Here is an 18,857-nt window from a genome sequence, read left to right as displayed (position 1 = left end):
TATAAGGTAACAATAATTACCAAACAGAAGTAACCACTGTGACAATTTTAACGACTTCCAGTATAATGGTTTCTAGCCTGTCCCAGACGTTAAATGTGACACAGCAGAAAACCCTCCCCACACACACAGAAAGGCGTACTTGTCTGCTGCAGAGATGTGTACACAGCTTTAATCTACTGACAATGGGAAAGGAGTTTATTGCCTATTTTAGGGGGTTTTCCAATGTTAAAAAGACTTACACATGTTTATTTGGGTGGAAAAGGGCTATATTTTCTGCATATTCTAACACTGAATTTTTCATTTTCTGCTTATTTTAGTTCTATGTGTATTTGCTGTTCTCCCTTCTATTTATTCAGTTTCACAGCCCAAGTCTTATCTATTATTGATCAAATGCACATCAAAAATCTCTTCTTCTATTTCTATTAATGCTGCTTTAAGAAGTAGAGCACATACTGCTGGCCCTGCCCACTCTGCAGTCAAAGCAGGGCTTCTCTCTCTCTCTCTACCTCTCCCTCTCTCTCTCTCTCTCTCTCTCTCTCTCTCTCTCTCTCTCTCCGTGATGCTGCTGTGCACCGTACAAGTTAATGTGTCTAGCTGCAGAGCTGGCCTGCTAGCTCATTTAGCTGACTACACACAGGGACTCTCTCAGCAACACAAGACAACATTTGCAGCAGCAAAAGCAAACGACCCGCAAACTCCCAGCAGCTGAAGGCTTTAGCCAGGACCTGCTACCATTATATGCTGCTATACTGTGGATCCATGACCCTGCAGGCTCAGACTGAGGACTAGGATCTCACAGCAGCTGTTTCTGCAGCACATCACATATTGAGAGGTGAAGGAACTGTACCGTGAGGAATTTGCTGAATTGGTGATGAAGGTGTTGTTTGGCAGATTGGATGTTGACGTAAAAAGAGGATGTTGCATGGACGGGTGGAAGATTTCAGGAGTCACAAGATGATTGTTTAGCAGCTGTGATGACTAGCATACAGATCTATATGTACCACTACAGGTCTGCGGCTTGTAGCGTGTGCATGTGTGGGCTTGTGTGTGTGTTTACACTGTAGGGGTATTTTGTGGGGTTGTTCATGCCAAACATGTTTGCATCACTTACGTGTGTGTGCACATGAAACAAAGAGGCGATTGTCGCTTTTTGCTGGAACCTCTTTGACAGGTCTTTCCACATCTGCCAGATCAGACAGCTGCTGAAACTGAAGAGGCAAAGCAAGTGTGACCCTGTGCATTACTTCACCGTCAGGCCTGCTGTTTATATTTCTGTCAGTCAAAACTCAGCTGACATGTTTTCTTTCAACTACTGTAGCCCGGTGCTCGTGTCCAAGTTTCGGTTTTTGTACAGTTGTTTGTTGCAGGTTTAGCGTTGCACGTCTGAATCATGCAGGGTACAGTTGGAACATGTTTTCCCATTCAGTTTGTGCAGTTGTGATCAATATAGATCCGTTTAAAGCACACTAGTAAGCAACTGAAACACATTTGGTGCTGACCCACTTCCAATGGGAGCTGGCACGGATATCATCATTATACTGGTGACACAGAAACAATAATCCCTGCTGCTCGGGTGTGCTAAAGTGTACAGATAATGAAGCAGAACCACAGCAGGTGCAGTGTTGTTTAGCGCTTTATTTGTAGATCAGTGGCATTCTGTGAAGTAGTAAGATGAGTTATCATGTGTGCATGAAGAAAAATGTCAAAGCTGTGATAGGGATATGGTGTCAGCTAACATCCGCTTTTGTTTTTTCTTTATTTTGTGTGCGTGTGTCCCTTTTTTTTCCTCATTCTGTGCCGCCTACCTAAATTAAGACAGTCCATGAATGCAGCGCAGGTGAAACTCAGAGTTATTTTTAACCCTCAGCAGCAGTTTGAGTCGCTGCATAGATAATTGATCAGCTGATCCGGTTAGAGCTGATCATATCGATGAATGAGAGGAGAGGCAGAGTGCAGGGTTCCCGCGAATCCTTATATTATGTATATTTTATATTTACCAAATTCCTCACCCTAACGTCAACAAAAAGGTCATATTTTGCATTATAATGTGTGTTTGCGCAAAATGACCAAAAAAAAAGTTCTTCATCTCATCTGCCTGGAAAAAATTTAAAACCTAAGCAATTTGGCTTGATTTCTTAAAAGAAAAAAAACAAATGGATAGAAAGCAAAGAGCAACTTAACAAGAAATGACCCCAAAATTAACAAGAAAAAATTAAAAAAGAAAATAACCTGAACTTTTTTTTTAATTTTCTTTTTGGTAGCCTAATTTCAAACACATAAATAAATATAAATATAGATACCTTTTATTTTTTCCTAGTCATTTGATCATTCTCTATGGATTGCCTCTCTTTTTTAAGCTAATTTTCAGGTCATTTTTTGTCACTTTTTACTGTTTTTGGGTTTTTTTGTTGTTTTTGTTTTGTTTTTTCAGTTTGCAAGACGATTTGCAGAGGTTGCTAATTACCTTTTTCCCAACCAATTTGCTCAGGTTTCAGAGTTTTAAATGCCTGTAAAAGGTGTCTAAACACAGCATAAGATAACTGATGTCTGTCCAGATTTCAAAGGCTTAAGACACCCGGCACAATGAACAGTTAAGTTTCACTGCGCCTGGTGTTCTGCAGTGATAACAACACGCTGGTGACAACAGTACGCTCTGCACTCCGAGAGCGTGGTGCAATCAGTAACCACACAGTATATATATATTTCAAAAGCGCTTGAAAATCTATTTGTGGCAGCAGATGTTTTAATTGTTGCAGCCCGCCACAAATAAATGAATGTGTGGGAAACGCTGCGGTTTGATCTTCAATGATCTGGTGTCTGCTCTTTTGAAATGTCTTTTAGCAAAACATTACATTCCCTTCTGCTGTAAGAGATACAGCTTAATAAGGCTGTTTCTCTTTTTTTGGGCTTCAAAATAAAAATTTTTGAGAAATCTGCACATTATAACACAGAAAAGACTTCTTTTGAACAGCAGGCCAGTTCTTTTACTCTTCTTCAAAGTGTGTTTGAGCGGCGGCAGAGTGTTTACACTGACAGTATGACTGAAATAAACACATTAAGCCATGCTGAGCTCTCTTATCAAAGCAATCCCTGTGGAGTGCCGGTTGACATGGACACAGTAAATATAGCAGGGAACACTTGGCCAACAGTGCTAAAGGTGCAGCTCTGTGTGATCTCCCTCGGGTTACAGACAATCTGTACATTCTGCATTTTAGGCATTTAGCTGACACCAACCAGAGACACAACAAATGCAGCGAGCCTCACTTCCTCAGTCACTTTCAGCATTGCTTTAGGACGTTAGAAAACAAGGAAGAGTCAGAGGTGCAGTCTCCTTGAGCTACTGATGCTACAGGGTTACTGTGTTGTTGATTGACCTGATAATTTATGCACTCAGGGCTGAGCTAGCTAACATGCATATATGAATCAGCGTGACCCCTGGAGGGATGCTGTATTTTAGCCGGAGAAGTGCCTGCGAACAGTTTCAGGGTCAGAACAAAGGCTCAGTCTTGTCGTGTTTGTGCAGGAAGTATTAGCTAACATGTAACTTCTTTGAAGGAGGCTGGATTGCAGTGAGCAGAAAAACACATTTTTTTTTGCTGTTTAGGAAAAAAAAGTGAAAGAACCAGAGTCATGAACAGCTTCATGCACTTTTACCTTCTTTCAATAAGACCATGAGCTGGCAAAACATTATTTGTAACCATTTTACCTGTTTGGAAAACTAGTGAAAGGTTTCATATGTTTGCCTTGTTGTGGTTGATTAAATTGCACAAACGTTCCTATGAAAAACATTAAATAACAATAACCTAATGTTATGCAGTTTTACTCATTATGTGGCAGTCACTGGTTTAGAACAGCCAACTCAGGCTTCAAACAGATCGTCTCACTGTGCGTTCAATGACGTGTTTTCTTGACAGTGTAATGGACAGTCTGTTTGGATCCAAGGTGTCACTATGAAGACCTCTGACTGCAGGGAGGAAGTTGAGTTTAAGATTGCAGTCATGGTCACTGGATGACCTGTGTCGCCTTTGTTTTAAACAACCCTAAACGCTTCTCTCTTTCTTTTAGTGTTTCATGAATAAGATTACAGCTGAAGTTGTAATTTGTTAATGAGTTATGTAGTATAGCATGTTAGATTTTACAATTATGTTTAATACCCCACCCCTACTAGTTGGGTATCAATACTTGATAAATTTAAGGGATCAACAGAAATAATCCAAAACCAAAAAGTATTGAAACCTCTTTAACAATACCTGCATTTGATCCATTTTGTGTCTAGATCTTGAATAAAGGTAACAATAAAATTAAATACTGAATTGTTCATTATCACTATAAAGATGCTGCTAATGCAGGTCAGTATTAATATCGCAATTCTTAAACAATAAAAGCCCCAGTGACCAAATGGAGCCTGACTCTAATTGAACAATGAAACTTTGCACATGCGTGTCATTAATTTCACTTGGCACTTACATGGACTGTTGTACTTTGTTATATTTACAAACAAAATTTAATCTCATGATGATGTGTGACTGTTTTTGGTTTTGTTTTTATTTCTTTTAGGTTTTAATAACCATCTACTGGTTGGGTCGCGCTGCCAACGGCTGTACCTCCTACAACGGGCCCACGCTGGACCTGAAAGAGTTTGAGGCCCTGCTGTCACAGATGCGAAAGGTTGGTCAGTCATGTTTAATGAACGTCTCGACCTAAAAATATCACGAAAATGTAAAACTTAAAGTACAGGGAGAGTTTAGTCAGTAGTTGCTGTTGTGTTAAAATGTTTCCTCGCAGCCACAGCTGGTGTAAGGGGTAGAGAGGCGGTCCTACACTGGAGCACTTATTTCTTGAGGCATCCTTTGTGTGTGTGTTTTTAAATGTGCACAGACTTCTCAGAAATCATCTCAGGCAACATTTAAACCCCCCACCCGAAGTCCATGGATGACCTCTGTTAAATTTGGCTCTTGTGTCAATCATCTTAACCTGGTCCCACCCCTTTACTGATCCAAAGGGACAAAGAAAAGTTAACATAAGCAGGCCCTCAAGACGCACACACAGACACACACGTGCGCACTCTATGACATCCACTCATAACCATGATGTCACCCCCATGCGATTTATTCCACTATGTGACGTCCCTCTGCTGTTCCATAAAAGTGAGAAATTACCGCCAACTCAGCAAAATAACTTTCCCAGATGTTCACACATTGCCGCTGACCAAAACAAAGCCACGTAACTATGAAACCAAACAAAAAAAAAAACAGTTGAATAATAAAATGAGGAATGAAAATCAAGGAAAACACATCAGGTACACATGTAAGATTAAATTTGCGCTGCCCAGTTTACATTTAATGCTTATGAAAGGGAAGCTGGACCTTAAAAAATGGTGATTAAAATGCAAGAAGCACGTGGAATTTTCACCCAGATGCACTTTTCTCTGCTCAGATATTGTAAGTAGCACAGTTAACAAAGTTTCTCAGCTCACCCAAATTAGTAAACAAAAATATACCACCTCTTTTACCTCAGGTGATATCTTGTCATTGACAGCTTTGGTGTCATTTGTTCAGGATTTGCAGTATCCCTCTCTTAAATTTCTGTGTAATTTGAGCAAACAAAACCAAAAAAGTTTGATGTGTGTCAGACAAAGACATACAGTCAGACGGGAATTCTGTGGCAGTACAGGCAACATGAAAACATAACGTGGAGCTCATCAGAGGTTTAGGAGTTGCAGAGCGGTCCAGGGGTCAGGAACAGGAAGTCTTTTGGTAGACAGGAAAGGCCTTTCCCCACCTTCCATTAGGCATGTTTCAGGTGTAGACAGACAAAGGGTGGGGTCACTGAGGTGAAAACAGAGTTGTAGAGAGGGATACGAGCTGAAGAAAAGATGCAGGGATGACTAAGGAGTGAAATAAAGAGGGCTAGATAAAGTTTCTGCACAATTCAAAATATACAAAATGACAAAAATAACAAATGGCATACAGTGCAGGGAGAGGCAGAGAACCGAGTGCGCTTATTTGAAGCATCCACCTGGAAAAAAAAAGGTTAAAATCTCATTATTTGAATTTGGAAAAATAAAAAAAATAAATACATGGAAAGTACTATGATGATATAAAAGTGATGGTAAACTAATGAGAGATGCATTTATTTATATATGACAACAAAAACAAAAATTAAAAAGTTATTAAAAGCAGAAAATATTAAGTGAGTAATGATCATGAAAATGGATGTACACATGTTTGTGTGTGTTCATGTGGTGTATTTGTATGTGTGCGAAAATAGAGTTGTAGAGAGGGATTTGAGCTGAGGAATAGATGCAGATTACGAAGGGGTGAAAGAAAGAGGGCTGGACAAAGTTTGCTGTTTGATATTTTAATTTTTGCACAATTTAAAATACAAAAAATGACAAAAATAACAAACTGTATACAGTGTAAAGAGGCTGAAAACCTAGTGCGCTTACTAGGCCACCTAAAAAATGGTTAAAATTTCACAATCTGATATAAAAAAATTTTTTTAAAAAGTAACGCATAGAAAATAATATAACAATATAAAAGTGATAGTAAACTAATAACATATTTATTTATAGAAGACAACAATAACAATACTTAAAGTCATTAAAAGCAGAAAAAGTGTGTGCGCAGTGTTTATGACAGTGCATGTATACATGTTTGTTTGTTTGTTTGTTTGTCTGTGTTCATATATGTATGTGCGTGTGTGCAGGTCTTTATGGGAGGGGTGTTGGTTTGTAGACTCAGCTGAGTCCTCTGATAGGCGACAACGTCACTGAGTGAAGCAAGTAAACATGAACAGAAATACATGGGAAAAAAGCAGTTATTATGGTTATATTTGAGTATCGTTTACATCTTTTTATAGAGGAATTTTTTGCAAGGTGGGAAATTTGACCTTGGACTCAGAATTGGATGTTTGTAGGGGACAAGATGTTAATTTTCTCAGATATTGTTTCACTGGGTGAAAATTAAATTCCCTTAAAGCAGCACAAGTTAACTCAAAGTACTTTGCAAAAAATGTTATGTCTCTGTCCTTTTTTACACTAATTTGTGTGTTTGTGCGTTTGATACAACTTTGACGTGTTTATTTGACGGTTCAGGAGGCGGAGGAGGCAGAGAGCCCTAAACGCAGCATCCGGGACAGTGGCTACATCGACTGCTGGGACTCTGAGCGCAGCGACTCTCTCTCCCCGCCACGGCACGGCCGCGAGGACTCGTTCGACAGTCTGGACTCCTTCGGCTCACGCTCACGACAGACCCCGTCGCCGGACGTCCTGGTCGCCCGCGGCAGCAGCGATGGTAGGAAATAGCCTACTTTTTATGCACCTTACACTCCTCATATTCACGTAGAATATCAGTTTGAATTTATTTTCAAAGTGTGATCTCGTGATAAGAGTGACCACCCTTCAAAAAAAAAGGTTGCAGGTTAAATCTGTTCAATAGTCATTGTGTCATTTAAGCCCCACCACGTATGTCTTGTGGAAGGGAAGTAATTCAGTACCGGCTGTTTTGTTTGGGTCAATTGTTGCGTTCAGATACAGTATATAGATAAATGAGGTGCATTGTCCTGCTAGTGCTACTGTAGTGAGGTTTGTTGTTCTCCTCCCTGTGTGTTCACAGGACAACGCCCAGTGTTAGTCAAAGGCTATTTGAAATAATAAAGTGAATGATCTCAGTGCACTGCCGGTTTTGAAGCCAGACTGTGGCCATTGTTTCATTTTAGTAACAGCTATATGTCTTGTGAAATGGAAGAGATTTAGCGCAGGAGCTGCTGATTCTGTTATAGTTAAATTTAGCATATAGACACAGTGTACACTAAATGAGGTATTGTGTGCTTCTGGTGACACTGTGGTAAAAACTGCTCTGCACTTATTGTTCTTAAGAAAACCCCCTAAAAAACAACTTTGCTGTCGGCAGTTCTGTTTAAAACTAAAAAATATTAAAACTCTAGTCTGTTAGGAGGGGTCCCTCCCCAGTTGCTCTTCCTGAGGGATCTACCATTAATTTTTTCCCCCGTTAAAGGGTTCTTTTGGGGGAGCTTTTCCTTAATCGCTGTGCGGGTCCGAGGACAGAGGGATGTTTTATGCTATAAAATACTCTGAGGCAAATTGTGATTTGTGATAATGGGCTTTATGAATAAAATTAAATTGATTTGTTATCATGTCATTAATTACGGGAAAAGGCTACATGCACACCACATTTCTCCATTTCCCTCTGACACCTGCTTATGTACATCTGGCTTTGTCTGTATCAGCTGTATCGGATGTCAGTCTGCAGTGTCAGACAAAAATGGCCCGGCCGAGCTACAATAACAAACGCCTTCACGACTGTTTTTGTTTCACCCACATTTTAGTTATGTAATGATAACACACCAACAAAAACATCTAATGACAGATGTGACGTAAAACGGAAGATATTTGATATATTTGCCCTCATGGAAAAACTGAAAAATACTGATATAGTTGATAAAATAAAAGCGGTAAGATGGCTACAGGTATAAAGGTTTGATTTGATCTGACAAAAAAAGCACTTGAATGTAGTAGTTTGTTGACACGTCAGATCTGTGTCCCTCAAAATGGCTAAAATCTGAGACTCAGAGCTCTAATTAAGAGCATCAGATAAATGTGGAAAATTTAAATGTAATAGTTGTGTTCAGATATATTGATAATCAAACAGCCAAACACACTTTCTTTTTGCTTTCTTCAATTCAACTGAATAAAAAACACCAACACATTTAAAAGCCAATATTTGTAATAAAAAATATTTAATCCATCTCTTTTTTTTTCTAACATAATAATAGTTTAAAAAGCAAACTATCCTATCCTCTTTTTATCCTTTCTCCTGAAAAAAGCCTGATGCTTTATCCTTGTAAAAAGCTGGTGGATTATGATCTGTATTTATGCACAGCTTGTATGCAAATTAATGGGTGTCCAGCCTCACAGTCTCAGTGTTTCTGACACCTTTCAGTGAAGATTTCAAGCTCTGCCATTGATGTCCACACAAAAGTGGCTCTGTGCCGAGTGTTTGGGCCTGTTGTCCTGCTCTGCGGTTGTTTGATAACACTCATGATGTGTAGAATGAGATGAGTGACCACATCAGAGAGAGAGATGAATCCTCCTGATATGGTGAGACAGAGAGCTGTGTTTGTGTGGATGAAGGCTCTCAGTGGTTTTTGATCTGACACTTGACTGATATGTCAGCGTCGACGAAACTTCAAGCTTCAGAGGACACAATTTTAAACGAGGACACTTTATCATCTTTAATAATGACAACTTGTAACTAGTTCTTGTAAACAAACTCCTCTGTGTACACAACTTGAATGCATAAGTAAAAATATCTTGGCAGGTAGAAGCTGTGCAGAAATTTAGCGCTTTCCTTAAAACTTGTTTTTAGATTCAAGAAAGTGAATCAAGATTGATTTTTACTCTCCATTTTTGCCCACTATTTCATGCGCCCACATTGACAGACAGTGGTATTTCTTAGTTATCCACACCTTCTCTGAGGCCTGGGAGCCGTTCACATCTTTAAGCGATACCGCTCCCTGTGCAGGTACCTCGACTTTGGTACCGATGGCCAACAGTACTGTTTTTCTATTCTTCTATTCCTACTTTTTGTAGGTGAATATAGAGATAGAGATATAGAGATACTTTATTGTCCATCTCAGTGAAAGGTTGTCGTTGGCTTCACTCAGACACAGCAAAAATACATACAAACACATAAAACAATGCACAAATGTACAATATACAAGATACAATAGTGCAAACAGGCAGGCAGAATAAATAAATTATATAAATAAAAGAGAGCACATCCTACAAAAAAGTAGTTTTCCCTAATACAAGTAGTTCATTGCCTGAATGAATATCATAAATGTAATTTCTGAACAAACTGCAGTCAACGAGCAACTCTACTCCTCTGCTCTTTTCTAATCACACAGAGCATCTCTGTCACTGTCCACTTGTGTGTGTATAGCGTGTGTATGTGTGTTCGTCTCTCTCGCTCTCTTTTTAGACACAACTGACAAAAGTAGGTAAATAAAAAAACACAATCACAAACAGCAGTGATATTAAGCCAGTTCTGAAATGAAATGGATAGGAAAACAGACCAGTTAAACCACAGCTATCACTGGGAAGCTGACGTGGCTCTGTGGCCAGCTTTCCCTGCTTTGGGGCACTTTGTCTCCGTTCTGAACCCAGCAGCTCTGCAGAGCTCCGTTGAGTCCGCCACAAAGTGTCCCATAGTCTCGGGAAGCAGGTTGCAAAGTTGCTAGGGCAGTTTATTGACTTCTGAACCCAATGTTCTCACTCAGTTGCACTTTCAGGTACCAAAATTTGGCACAGATTGACTTAAAGTTAGTCTGCACTCCATAGTACCGATGTAATTTGGTCAATACCCTTAAAAGTACCATGTTTCGTGCCCAACCCCAACCCTAGTGTTTTTAGGTGTTTGGGCCTCCTTTAGGATTCAGTCAGTAGACTCTCTGGGTGTTAACACACTCAAAGTACAGTAAATAATTACAGATGCTAAAAACAACAAAAAAGATCTGACTGCATGTATGTAATCTTTTTATGTTGCTGTGTTTATAGGTCTGTAGTACGTTTTTGTTTAAATAAACAGATGTTGGCATATGTAATTTAATGCACCCAACACAGTAGCAACAATTTTACATGATGCAAAGTTTTTAAAGTCAAGAACTGAAAACAGCTGTCAATTTGTTTTGTGCTTTGTGCTGAAATCAAAAATAGAGTTGGCTGCATTTAAGTCCTTTAAAATGCCAAGCCGACCGTATGCTGTCATTGAAAGCTGTTCACTGCTCCACTTTATTTGAATGTGACCCTTTTAAATTTTAATGGCAGCCTATAAAATGTTACAACAGTCGTCACAAAGCTTAATGTACGTTTTCATCTCTGAAATGTACGTGGGAAAACACAGAGTGAGACCACGCATCCTGTCTGACTGTGTTTTGGTTTTGAGGGAAGTGTGAAGGAAACTGCCGTCACTGAAGCCCGAGCTGCTGTCAGAAGCAGTCAAACGAACTAAAAACCTCTCTGGATGTTGATGTTTGCTTGTCAGAATTAAGAGGAAAAGAATCTCACCCTAAATATTTACTACATACTAAATAATAAAACAATTAAAATATAATTTTAGGACAGAAAAAATGTGGCAAACCTATCATTTTTATGTTAGAAAAATCCGAAACAAGGGCCATTTAAAAGTCAAATCAATCACAGCAGTGGGAGACGAGGTGTGTTTTTCTTCTTCAATAGACCAGAATCCAAAGCTGTCACAAACATCTAGTTTTTACTCTACAACCATCGATCTATCCACCAACACGAGTAACCCACAGCTGATTAGTCACATTGTCAAGCTGCTCGTATTCACGTACGCCCACTTCTGATCCAAAGTAACACAATCTGTCAGTTTGGAAAAATTACATGATGTTAACTGATTAAAGGAAATGAGGAGGCATGCTGGAGACGTGGGCTTACTAAAAAAACTTAATGACATTTTCACAAAGTGACTCCTGGAATGCTTTTAACACCACAGATTGACAGAATATCACAACATGATCTGAAGTTGGAATTTCCTTTAGGGTTTTTAATTTATAACTGTCAGACGCACTTTGTGGTTCAGTCATGCAAAAGGGCGATTGAAGGTTAGGAAGTCAGGGCCGAGATCGACGTAATGTAAGCTCCTGCTGGCACTGAAGGTTTCATACTATCAGTGTTTAGATCAGAGCCAGGAGGCAAAAACTGGAGAAGTGAGAACAGGATAACAATGCAGTTATCACCCAATCACAGGGAGCTTTGAGTGCACGCAGAACAAGAGCATCCATTTATTAACACGCACACACACACTTGACTCAGCCAGGTTTTTCCTGCCCTGACCTTAAAGACAAAACCGTTTCACTATTCAGCTCTGTGAAGTGACTTCACCCTGACTGTAATTCAGGGGACAAAGTTTAATTCAGTCTGTGGAAGAGATGCAATATTGCAGAAGCTCTTTTGTTTGGGCCAAGTTTGGTATATGGATACAGTGTTGATAAATGAGACCGTCTGTGCTCCTGTAGTAAAGCTGCTCCTTTTTTGCAAGATATCACCCAGTGCTACTGATGGTGCTAGGCTGTCATTGAGATAGGTTTTAGGGTTTTGGGGTTTCTTTTTTATAAGATATTGTCATGATTTCTAGCATACAGTTTTTTTTTTTAAATCAGGTTGTCAGTCTGTAAAATATTTTCACGCTGCTCTCACATCATATCTGAAGATGGACAAAGCATTCCCACTAACCCCCTGTATACTTAAGTGAAGCTAAAATATTCTGCATACGGTGGCTAATGTCTTGCACTGGTGACATCATTCGGAGCTGGAGTTTATGTAGTGTAGTAACGATACCCATTTGACCAGTCGTGAGCAGCCCAATCGAACAGGAGCACACAGATTGGCTGTCGCATCTGTCAATCATGGTGGAAACTCCCCTTTTTGCAGAATTGAATAACTCAATAAAACATATAAAAACGATCACTTGAACAAACAGGGTGATGAGAACTACCTTGTTGACAGACACCATCTTTCTGAAAAGTGTATTTGGTGTGTACTTTGACTTTTTCATTTTGGCCCATGTCCCAATCAAGATTGAACAAAAACACACAATCTTGCCAAAATGTACGCCACATGCGTGAACAGAGCCAAAATTCTCAAAAAAATGAAGAATAAAGAGCTATTAAAAAATGCCAAACAGTCCCTAAGGGTTAATAATAATTCTAATAAGAGTGAGGACAGATTAACTTTTTGATAAGATATTGTTTGTATTGGAGCTTAACAAATCTGTGTTTCATTGAACCAGATCCTAAATAAAATCGGCTATCAGAACCAAACCCTACTATCACTTTCCCATGTGCTTATAATCAGTATTAAATCTCTTTCCAAATGTTTTGATGTTATTCTGCCCACAAAGATCTGTGTCATATAATGGAAACATTGGAAAAGGCATCTACACTGTCCGCAAAGTGTCATCATCTATTTCACTTTAATACTATTAGAAATGTTGAGGTTATCACTACTGCTCTTCATTTGTAATCTGTCCTCACTTTTGTAGTTACTGTAACGCACATTGATCTGGACTCCGCGGCTTTTACGTTTCCTTTAGTATAACTGCATGCTGATGATTATTGATGTAAATGAGTCTCTGTGAAGCTCTGGTACAGCATGGCACTGACCCATGAAAAACGTTCCTCGAGCTTCAGTGTTACCAGATGTGCAGGGAGAGCAGATCGCCCGTAAAGACATATGTTGTTCCTTAAGGATGGTAGAGTCACTCATGTTTCCAATTGATGGGCGAAGAGTCATAATTGAAGCACTCATTGTTGGAAGTGGAGATACCTCAAGGCCTCTGTTGGACCTTGATCTGTCAATCTTTTAGACCACATAAAAATGAAGGAGTCTATTGATAGAACGGGAGGATTTCACAAGTTCAAAATGTGGCATTTGTTTCCAGTGAGAGCTGCGGCCGCGTCCACATGTGTCAGTTCAGAACTACGGGAAGATTTTACAGTTTTGATCTGGTTAAAATTGCGGGTTGGAAAATATATACATTGAGTCATAAATTCAGAGGTCATGGAATTGAGGATGCATGCATCCGAAGGGAGGGGAAATCCAGTAGCACATGTGCTGAACATCTTTGAGAAGAATTTTGTGGAGACCTTGGACAAAGCAAAGCGGCAGGTATCCATTACCTGTTGAATATGGGTTAGACCAAAAACACACCTAATGAAGATGGATTGACTGGTATGCTGATGGTACATCAATGGGATTTGTCCTCATTTATCTTGTGTGAATGTCCTCTGAGGATCACACATGAACATCTTGCGGAGGAATTTAAGACGTCAAGCAGGGAAAGTCCTTGAGCGATGCACTTCTGCAAAGCCAGGTGTTGCCACTGACAATAAAGAGCGAACAGCGTGTTTCAGATACGATACAGACAGACACAGTGGCATTCAGAGAGGGTTCTTCTCAACTGTAGGCTAAAATTTAGTCAAGAGCTGCACAATACAAGTTTACTGATGATTTATGTTACTTGCTTTGTTTCATAAAAACAGGCCGTCAACCTGCTTGAGGTTGATTTATGTTCAGTCACTGGAATGCACTGCATATAATAACACTGGAACTGCACTTTGTGTTTTCAAAGCCTATATGATGTAACAGCTCGAGGGGAAATTTACATGATATTTTCATTCAGGGATCCACAGTTAGACTTCTTAATCACCTGTTTTTTAGCAAAATTAATTTTTGAGTTATTCTCCCTCTCTTTTTCTCTTCTTTTTGACATGTAATTCAGGATATTGAATAAACATATCAGACACTCTGTTGTATGTAAGCTTCATCAGAAATGCAGCAAAACTACAAGATCACTGTGTAATGTCATTATAGGTCAACAACATTTAAATGTGACAAATAATGCGAGTAGAGAACTGCAAAGTTATTTGCTTCTTAATTAATTGTGTTTTGTTACAATGTGAATTTATAATTATTTTGAACATGACTTTTAACAAAAAAGACACATCTGACTTCTGTTATTTTCCAGTAATCATAACAAAGCATGCAGAAGTTAAGTCTCCTTTTAATTGGAATTAGCTTATCCTTCACTTCACTTCACTTCACTTCACTTTACTTCACTGTGCTAATCCTGACACAATAAATACACTCCCTTCATTCCTCGTCTCCTCCTCTCAACAGGCCGCGGCAGTGACTCGGAGTCTGACGGTCCCCCCCACAGAAAGATGCCAGACGTCCGCAAGGACGACATGTTGGCGCGGCGAACGTCCGTCAGTGAGCCAAGAACCGCCATGCCATTTAACCAGTATCTACCCAACAAGAGCAACCAGAGCGGATACGTGCCCACGCCACTGCGCAAGAAGAAGAACGATAAAGAGGAAGGAGCACGCAAGAGCTGGAGCACTGCCACCTCTCCTGTAGGGGGAGACAGACCCTTCAGGTGAGTCTGAGCGTTGTGGAGATTAAAGGGGTGGAAACACTGTCAAATACCACAGAGGAAATGCAAGCATGTCATTGATTTTAGGTTGTTTAGATATTTAAATGCAAGTGTATTTTTTAACAACAAGCTGAGGTTTAATCTGAGAATTGGGGTTTAAATCAAACAGGTGTTTTAGTAAAGTATTATTATTAAAAAGCTTCAGGAACCCAATGAAATGTTTTGTGCTGCTGAACTCAATACTGCTATTTCGTGACATTGAAAGTCTGTGGTTAGACAATGAAAGATTTAACCACTTACATGATAAAATCTTCGATGAGAATAATTTACACACTAATTGGTTGTGCAGAGCAACTATGAATCCATTAAACAGCACATGCTTAAACATTTTACATTATTATGTTTATTGTTGCAGCTGAGTTTCTGTATGAGATAATGAATTTGAAGATAGGCTGGAACAATAATTTGCTGAGCCATTTGACATCCTGGATGCATCTGGTGATGGTTTTTAGGAGGAGTATAACTGCATAATAAACTAATCATTTGGGGGCAGGTTGTACAACCATTACCTTGTTTTAGCTTGAAATTGATTTGCTGCAGATAAAAGGCTGTTATGAATTTTCTGGCAGAGAACACATTTCTGCTCGTAGTTTGAAAAGCAAGGAGGGCAATACTTTATGATCTCCTTTTTGCATGTTTTGTGAGTTTAGTTCAGCGTGAATAAATCTTCCTGCAAAGGAAATCAATATGTGTGAAAGTTGTGACAGTTTTGCAGAGCTGATAAAACTGATCGGATTGACAGAATAATTGGAAATGTTAAAAAAAACACATTTGTTATTCATTATCTTATACCCTCCACCATATTTGTTTGGTTAATTGTGTTGTTAAATAATTTCGTATGATAATGTGTCACTCATGTCAGATTGCAGGTCAACGTTTCAGCTGTTGATTATCGTTCTTCGTCATGTACTGTACTCATGGGAGTGGCTGATGAAGGCCAGATGTGCGTTTTTATTGGCTCTGACTCTGACGAAACTAAAGTGTGGAGTATGCTTCATAGAGGAGACAGATTTAAGCCTGATGATTTTATTGGCATTTATTGGTTTGGCATGCTGAGAGCACTGGGATCAACATTTTTACTCTGTTAAGCATTTCATTGACACTGGAGAAGTTTCACATTTCTGCTGGCTTAGTGGACTCCGTAATGTGCTTTGATCCGTGTTAGTGTCAGTAAGTGCAGTGTGAGGGGTGTGTGTGAGAGTATTATCAGAGAGTTTGGACGTAGCATTATTTAGCTGTAGCAGCAGCAAGTGATTGAAGATACTGACTTATAAATATCTGCAGTCTAATTTGTCATATTTGAGTGTGTTTAAATTAACAGAAAGTGCTGCAAGTGGGAGCATGTGTGCAGCTGCAAGTGTGTTGTTCCTGTGTCGCCCAGTGTGTGCTGTTATGTCTTTCATTCCCCGCGTCGTTAACGTCATCCATCGTGTCACATCAAAACGCATGTATTAATTGATTTGCATTGCTGTTGTTTTTTTTCCTCCATGTCCTTCTTTTTCATCCGTCATGGTGTTTTCCCACTTGCTTTCCTTTGATATCTTGTGTGTGAACTTTAATTTGTCCGCATTCCTGTTTTCTGTGTCCTATAATCATCATGTCACGGTCATCCTCGTGTCATCGTTACTTATTTTGCTTCAATGTCATTTCGTCATCCTTTCCCGTGTGTGAATGGGTGATGTAACAGTCTAAATGAGGCCCCTAGCTTAGACGTCCCACCTGGAGAGTCCCCCACCCCGCCCCTCAAACCCCAGATACAGATTCAGAAGGAGTACCAGGCTAAAAAGGACGAGGAGGAGGGGGAGCAGACTGTCTCCGCACCTTACACTGAGATCCACGCGGTGGGCACGAGGAGGAGCAGTGAGCCTCTGTCCTGTAGCCTCTTTCGGCCTCATGCAGAGTCCCCCGCGGAGGCCGTAACTCACCTGATGGTCACGTCTGAGCAAAGGTTTTTACCTTGATTTTATCAATTCCTTAAATCAGCAGCCCAATCTCATTGATATTGACATGATTCTGATTCATATTTTCACTAAATCATCCAAATCTGAAACATAATAGATTGTCTTATAGATACTGAAATTATTTGTTGATATTTTTTAAACGATAATTGGGGAACGCCACCAATTTTACACATCAGAGTCTGTTTAGAGGACTTGTAGAGTCCTTTGTGGAGAAAAGTTGTATAAAGCTCCAGAGGAGAGCTGCTTGAAGTCTGATCGACTCGAGTGATGTCACTTCAGCTTCATGTTCAAATTTGCCCACTTTGACTCCTGCCTGCACCACCAGAGAAGAATTTTATTTTTGAAACTTTAAATTACACTTGGAAGTCTCAGCAGCAGCACGCCAATCCAAAAGTGATGGCCCAAAGGGTTCATTTGAGGTGCTTGAAGTACTTGAATTCGACATACAGAAATTTGAGTCCTTGAATACTTTGAAAATCAGACATATTTTAACTTGGCCCCTCGAAAAGTACTTGAATCTAATAAAGAGGAGAACAGAATTATACTTTATTTTTTTAAATGTTTTAGATAATTGTTTCAAACTAGAAAGCAAAGAACACCGTTGTTGCAATTGTTTGTTGTTTCTGTATAGCGCCAATCAACAAAAACCCGAGTGAATGTTTCGCTAGCCTGTAAAACACTCACACCAGAGCAGCATGAGCCATTAGCTCGAGTTTTGAGCTGTAATTCGGCAGTAAATAAGCAGCAGTTAATTAATAATAAATAGATTTTTGACCCCGGTAGCATATTTGTTCCATTTACATATCTGCACAATTTTCTTGCAATATATGGTTGTGGAGAAAACCAATTTCATCCTTAAAAACAAAAATGAGTGCTTGAAAAAGTACCTGAAAGTCCTTGAATTTGACTCTCCCCTGTCTGTGCGAACCCTAGTCCTAGTTAACTGGTGTAATCTACATATTTCACCGTGAACCGTTTACTTTAGTGGAGCTTTGTTTATTTTTACAGCTGGTGTTTTCATCCAGAATCTTTTCATCTTTGGCACTGGCATTACCGGAGCATCGTTTCCAATCATTTTCTAATCCAGAGCAACAAAACAGTGAGTCAGCAAGAGGTTCAGTGCTCAGTGAAGCCAAGTTACATGTCATACAGAGTCTTTACCCAGCAGGCCAGCCAGGGGTCATGAATTTTACCCTCTGTGTGAGGTAACAAGGTGAGGATTATGAGCTGTCAAGACACAGTGCTGTTGTGCACTGTGATGCGTGATTACAGTGTTTCTGTTTTGAAAAACGTCCTTGTACGTTTGTGTTGTTATTTCACAATCCAGCCCTATCCGGTGTTATTTCCTGGTCCAGCAGACGTTTCATTCACAGTGCTGTTGGAGAGTTATTAGAGTCACACCCCCAGTTTCCAGCATTTTCTGGCAGAGATGTTAAGGCATTGATTGGATTGTCAGCGTTTCAAGGGAGTGAAAAGAGTGCTCCGAGGATATCTGACTGTGTATATCTGCATTCCAAGGAAAAAGGGGGATTTCTAGGATGTTTTAAAAAGGCTTTGATATCAGCTTCTTTAGTTGGTAACAGCTTGCGTTTTTCCAGGAGACGACTGAGGCTGGAATTTGTGCAAAAAAAAAAAGTTGGATAACATCAGCATTTTGTTGTTTGTAGTCATCTATCAATGTTGTGTTGACACATCTTTTTCAATATCGCTTGACCTTTCCTGTAAAATTCTGAAGACACAGCTTCAGCTACAAGCTCATACATACCACCTGCAGGTACACACAAAAATGTACTGTATGTGTCCACACACTTGCAGGGAACATGAACACGCGACCCGCCCTCAGGATGTAAGGAAA

General features: G+C 39.7%; 1 protein-coding gene across 8 annotated transcripts in view; it reads left to right on the top strand.

Moving 5' to 3' along the window:
- LOC121948553 (LIM and calponin homology domains-containing protein 1-like) overlaps positions 1-18,857 on the top strand; it is a 110,270-nt gene that overhangs the window by 65,171 nt on the left and 26,242 nt on the right. For 4 of the 8 annotated variants that reach the window (XM_042493973.1, XM_042493975.1, XM_042493974.1 and 1 more), the window contains exons 6-9: positions 4,558-4,668; positions 7,097-7,295; positions 14,726-14,984; positions 16,729-16,989. In XM_042493973.1, coding sequence (XP_042349907.1) covers positions 4,558-4,668; positions 7,097-7,295; positions 14,726-14,984; positions 16,729-16,989 — 830 coding nt within the window. Of the gene's footprint in view, positions 1-584; positions 833-4,557; positions 4,669-7,096; positions 7,296-14,725; positions 14,985-16,728; positions 16,990-18,857 lie in introns of those variants that run through there. The other 4 variants (XM_042493976.1, XM_042493978.1, XM_042493979.1 and 1 more) reach the window with 2 other exon arrangements.

Source organism: Plectropomus leopardus, chromosome 9 (assembly GCF_008729295.1).
Source record: "Plectropomus leopardus isolate mb chromosome 9, YSFRI_Pleo_2.0, whole genome shotgun sequence".
NCBI classification, from domain to species: domain Eukaryota; kingdom Metazoa; phylum Chordata; class Actinopteri; order Perciformes; family Serranidae; genus Plectropomus; species Plectropomus leopardus.
The sequence above is the reverse complement of the archived record's forward strand: the minus strand, read 5'-3'. Positions and strand labels throughout refer to the sequence as shown.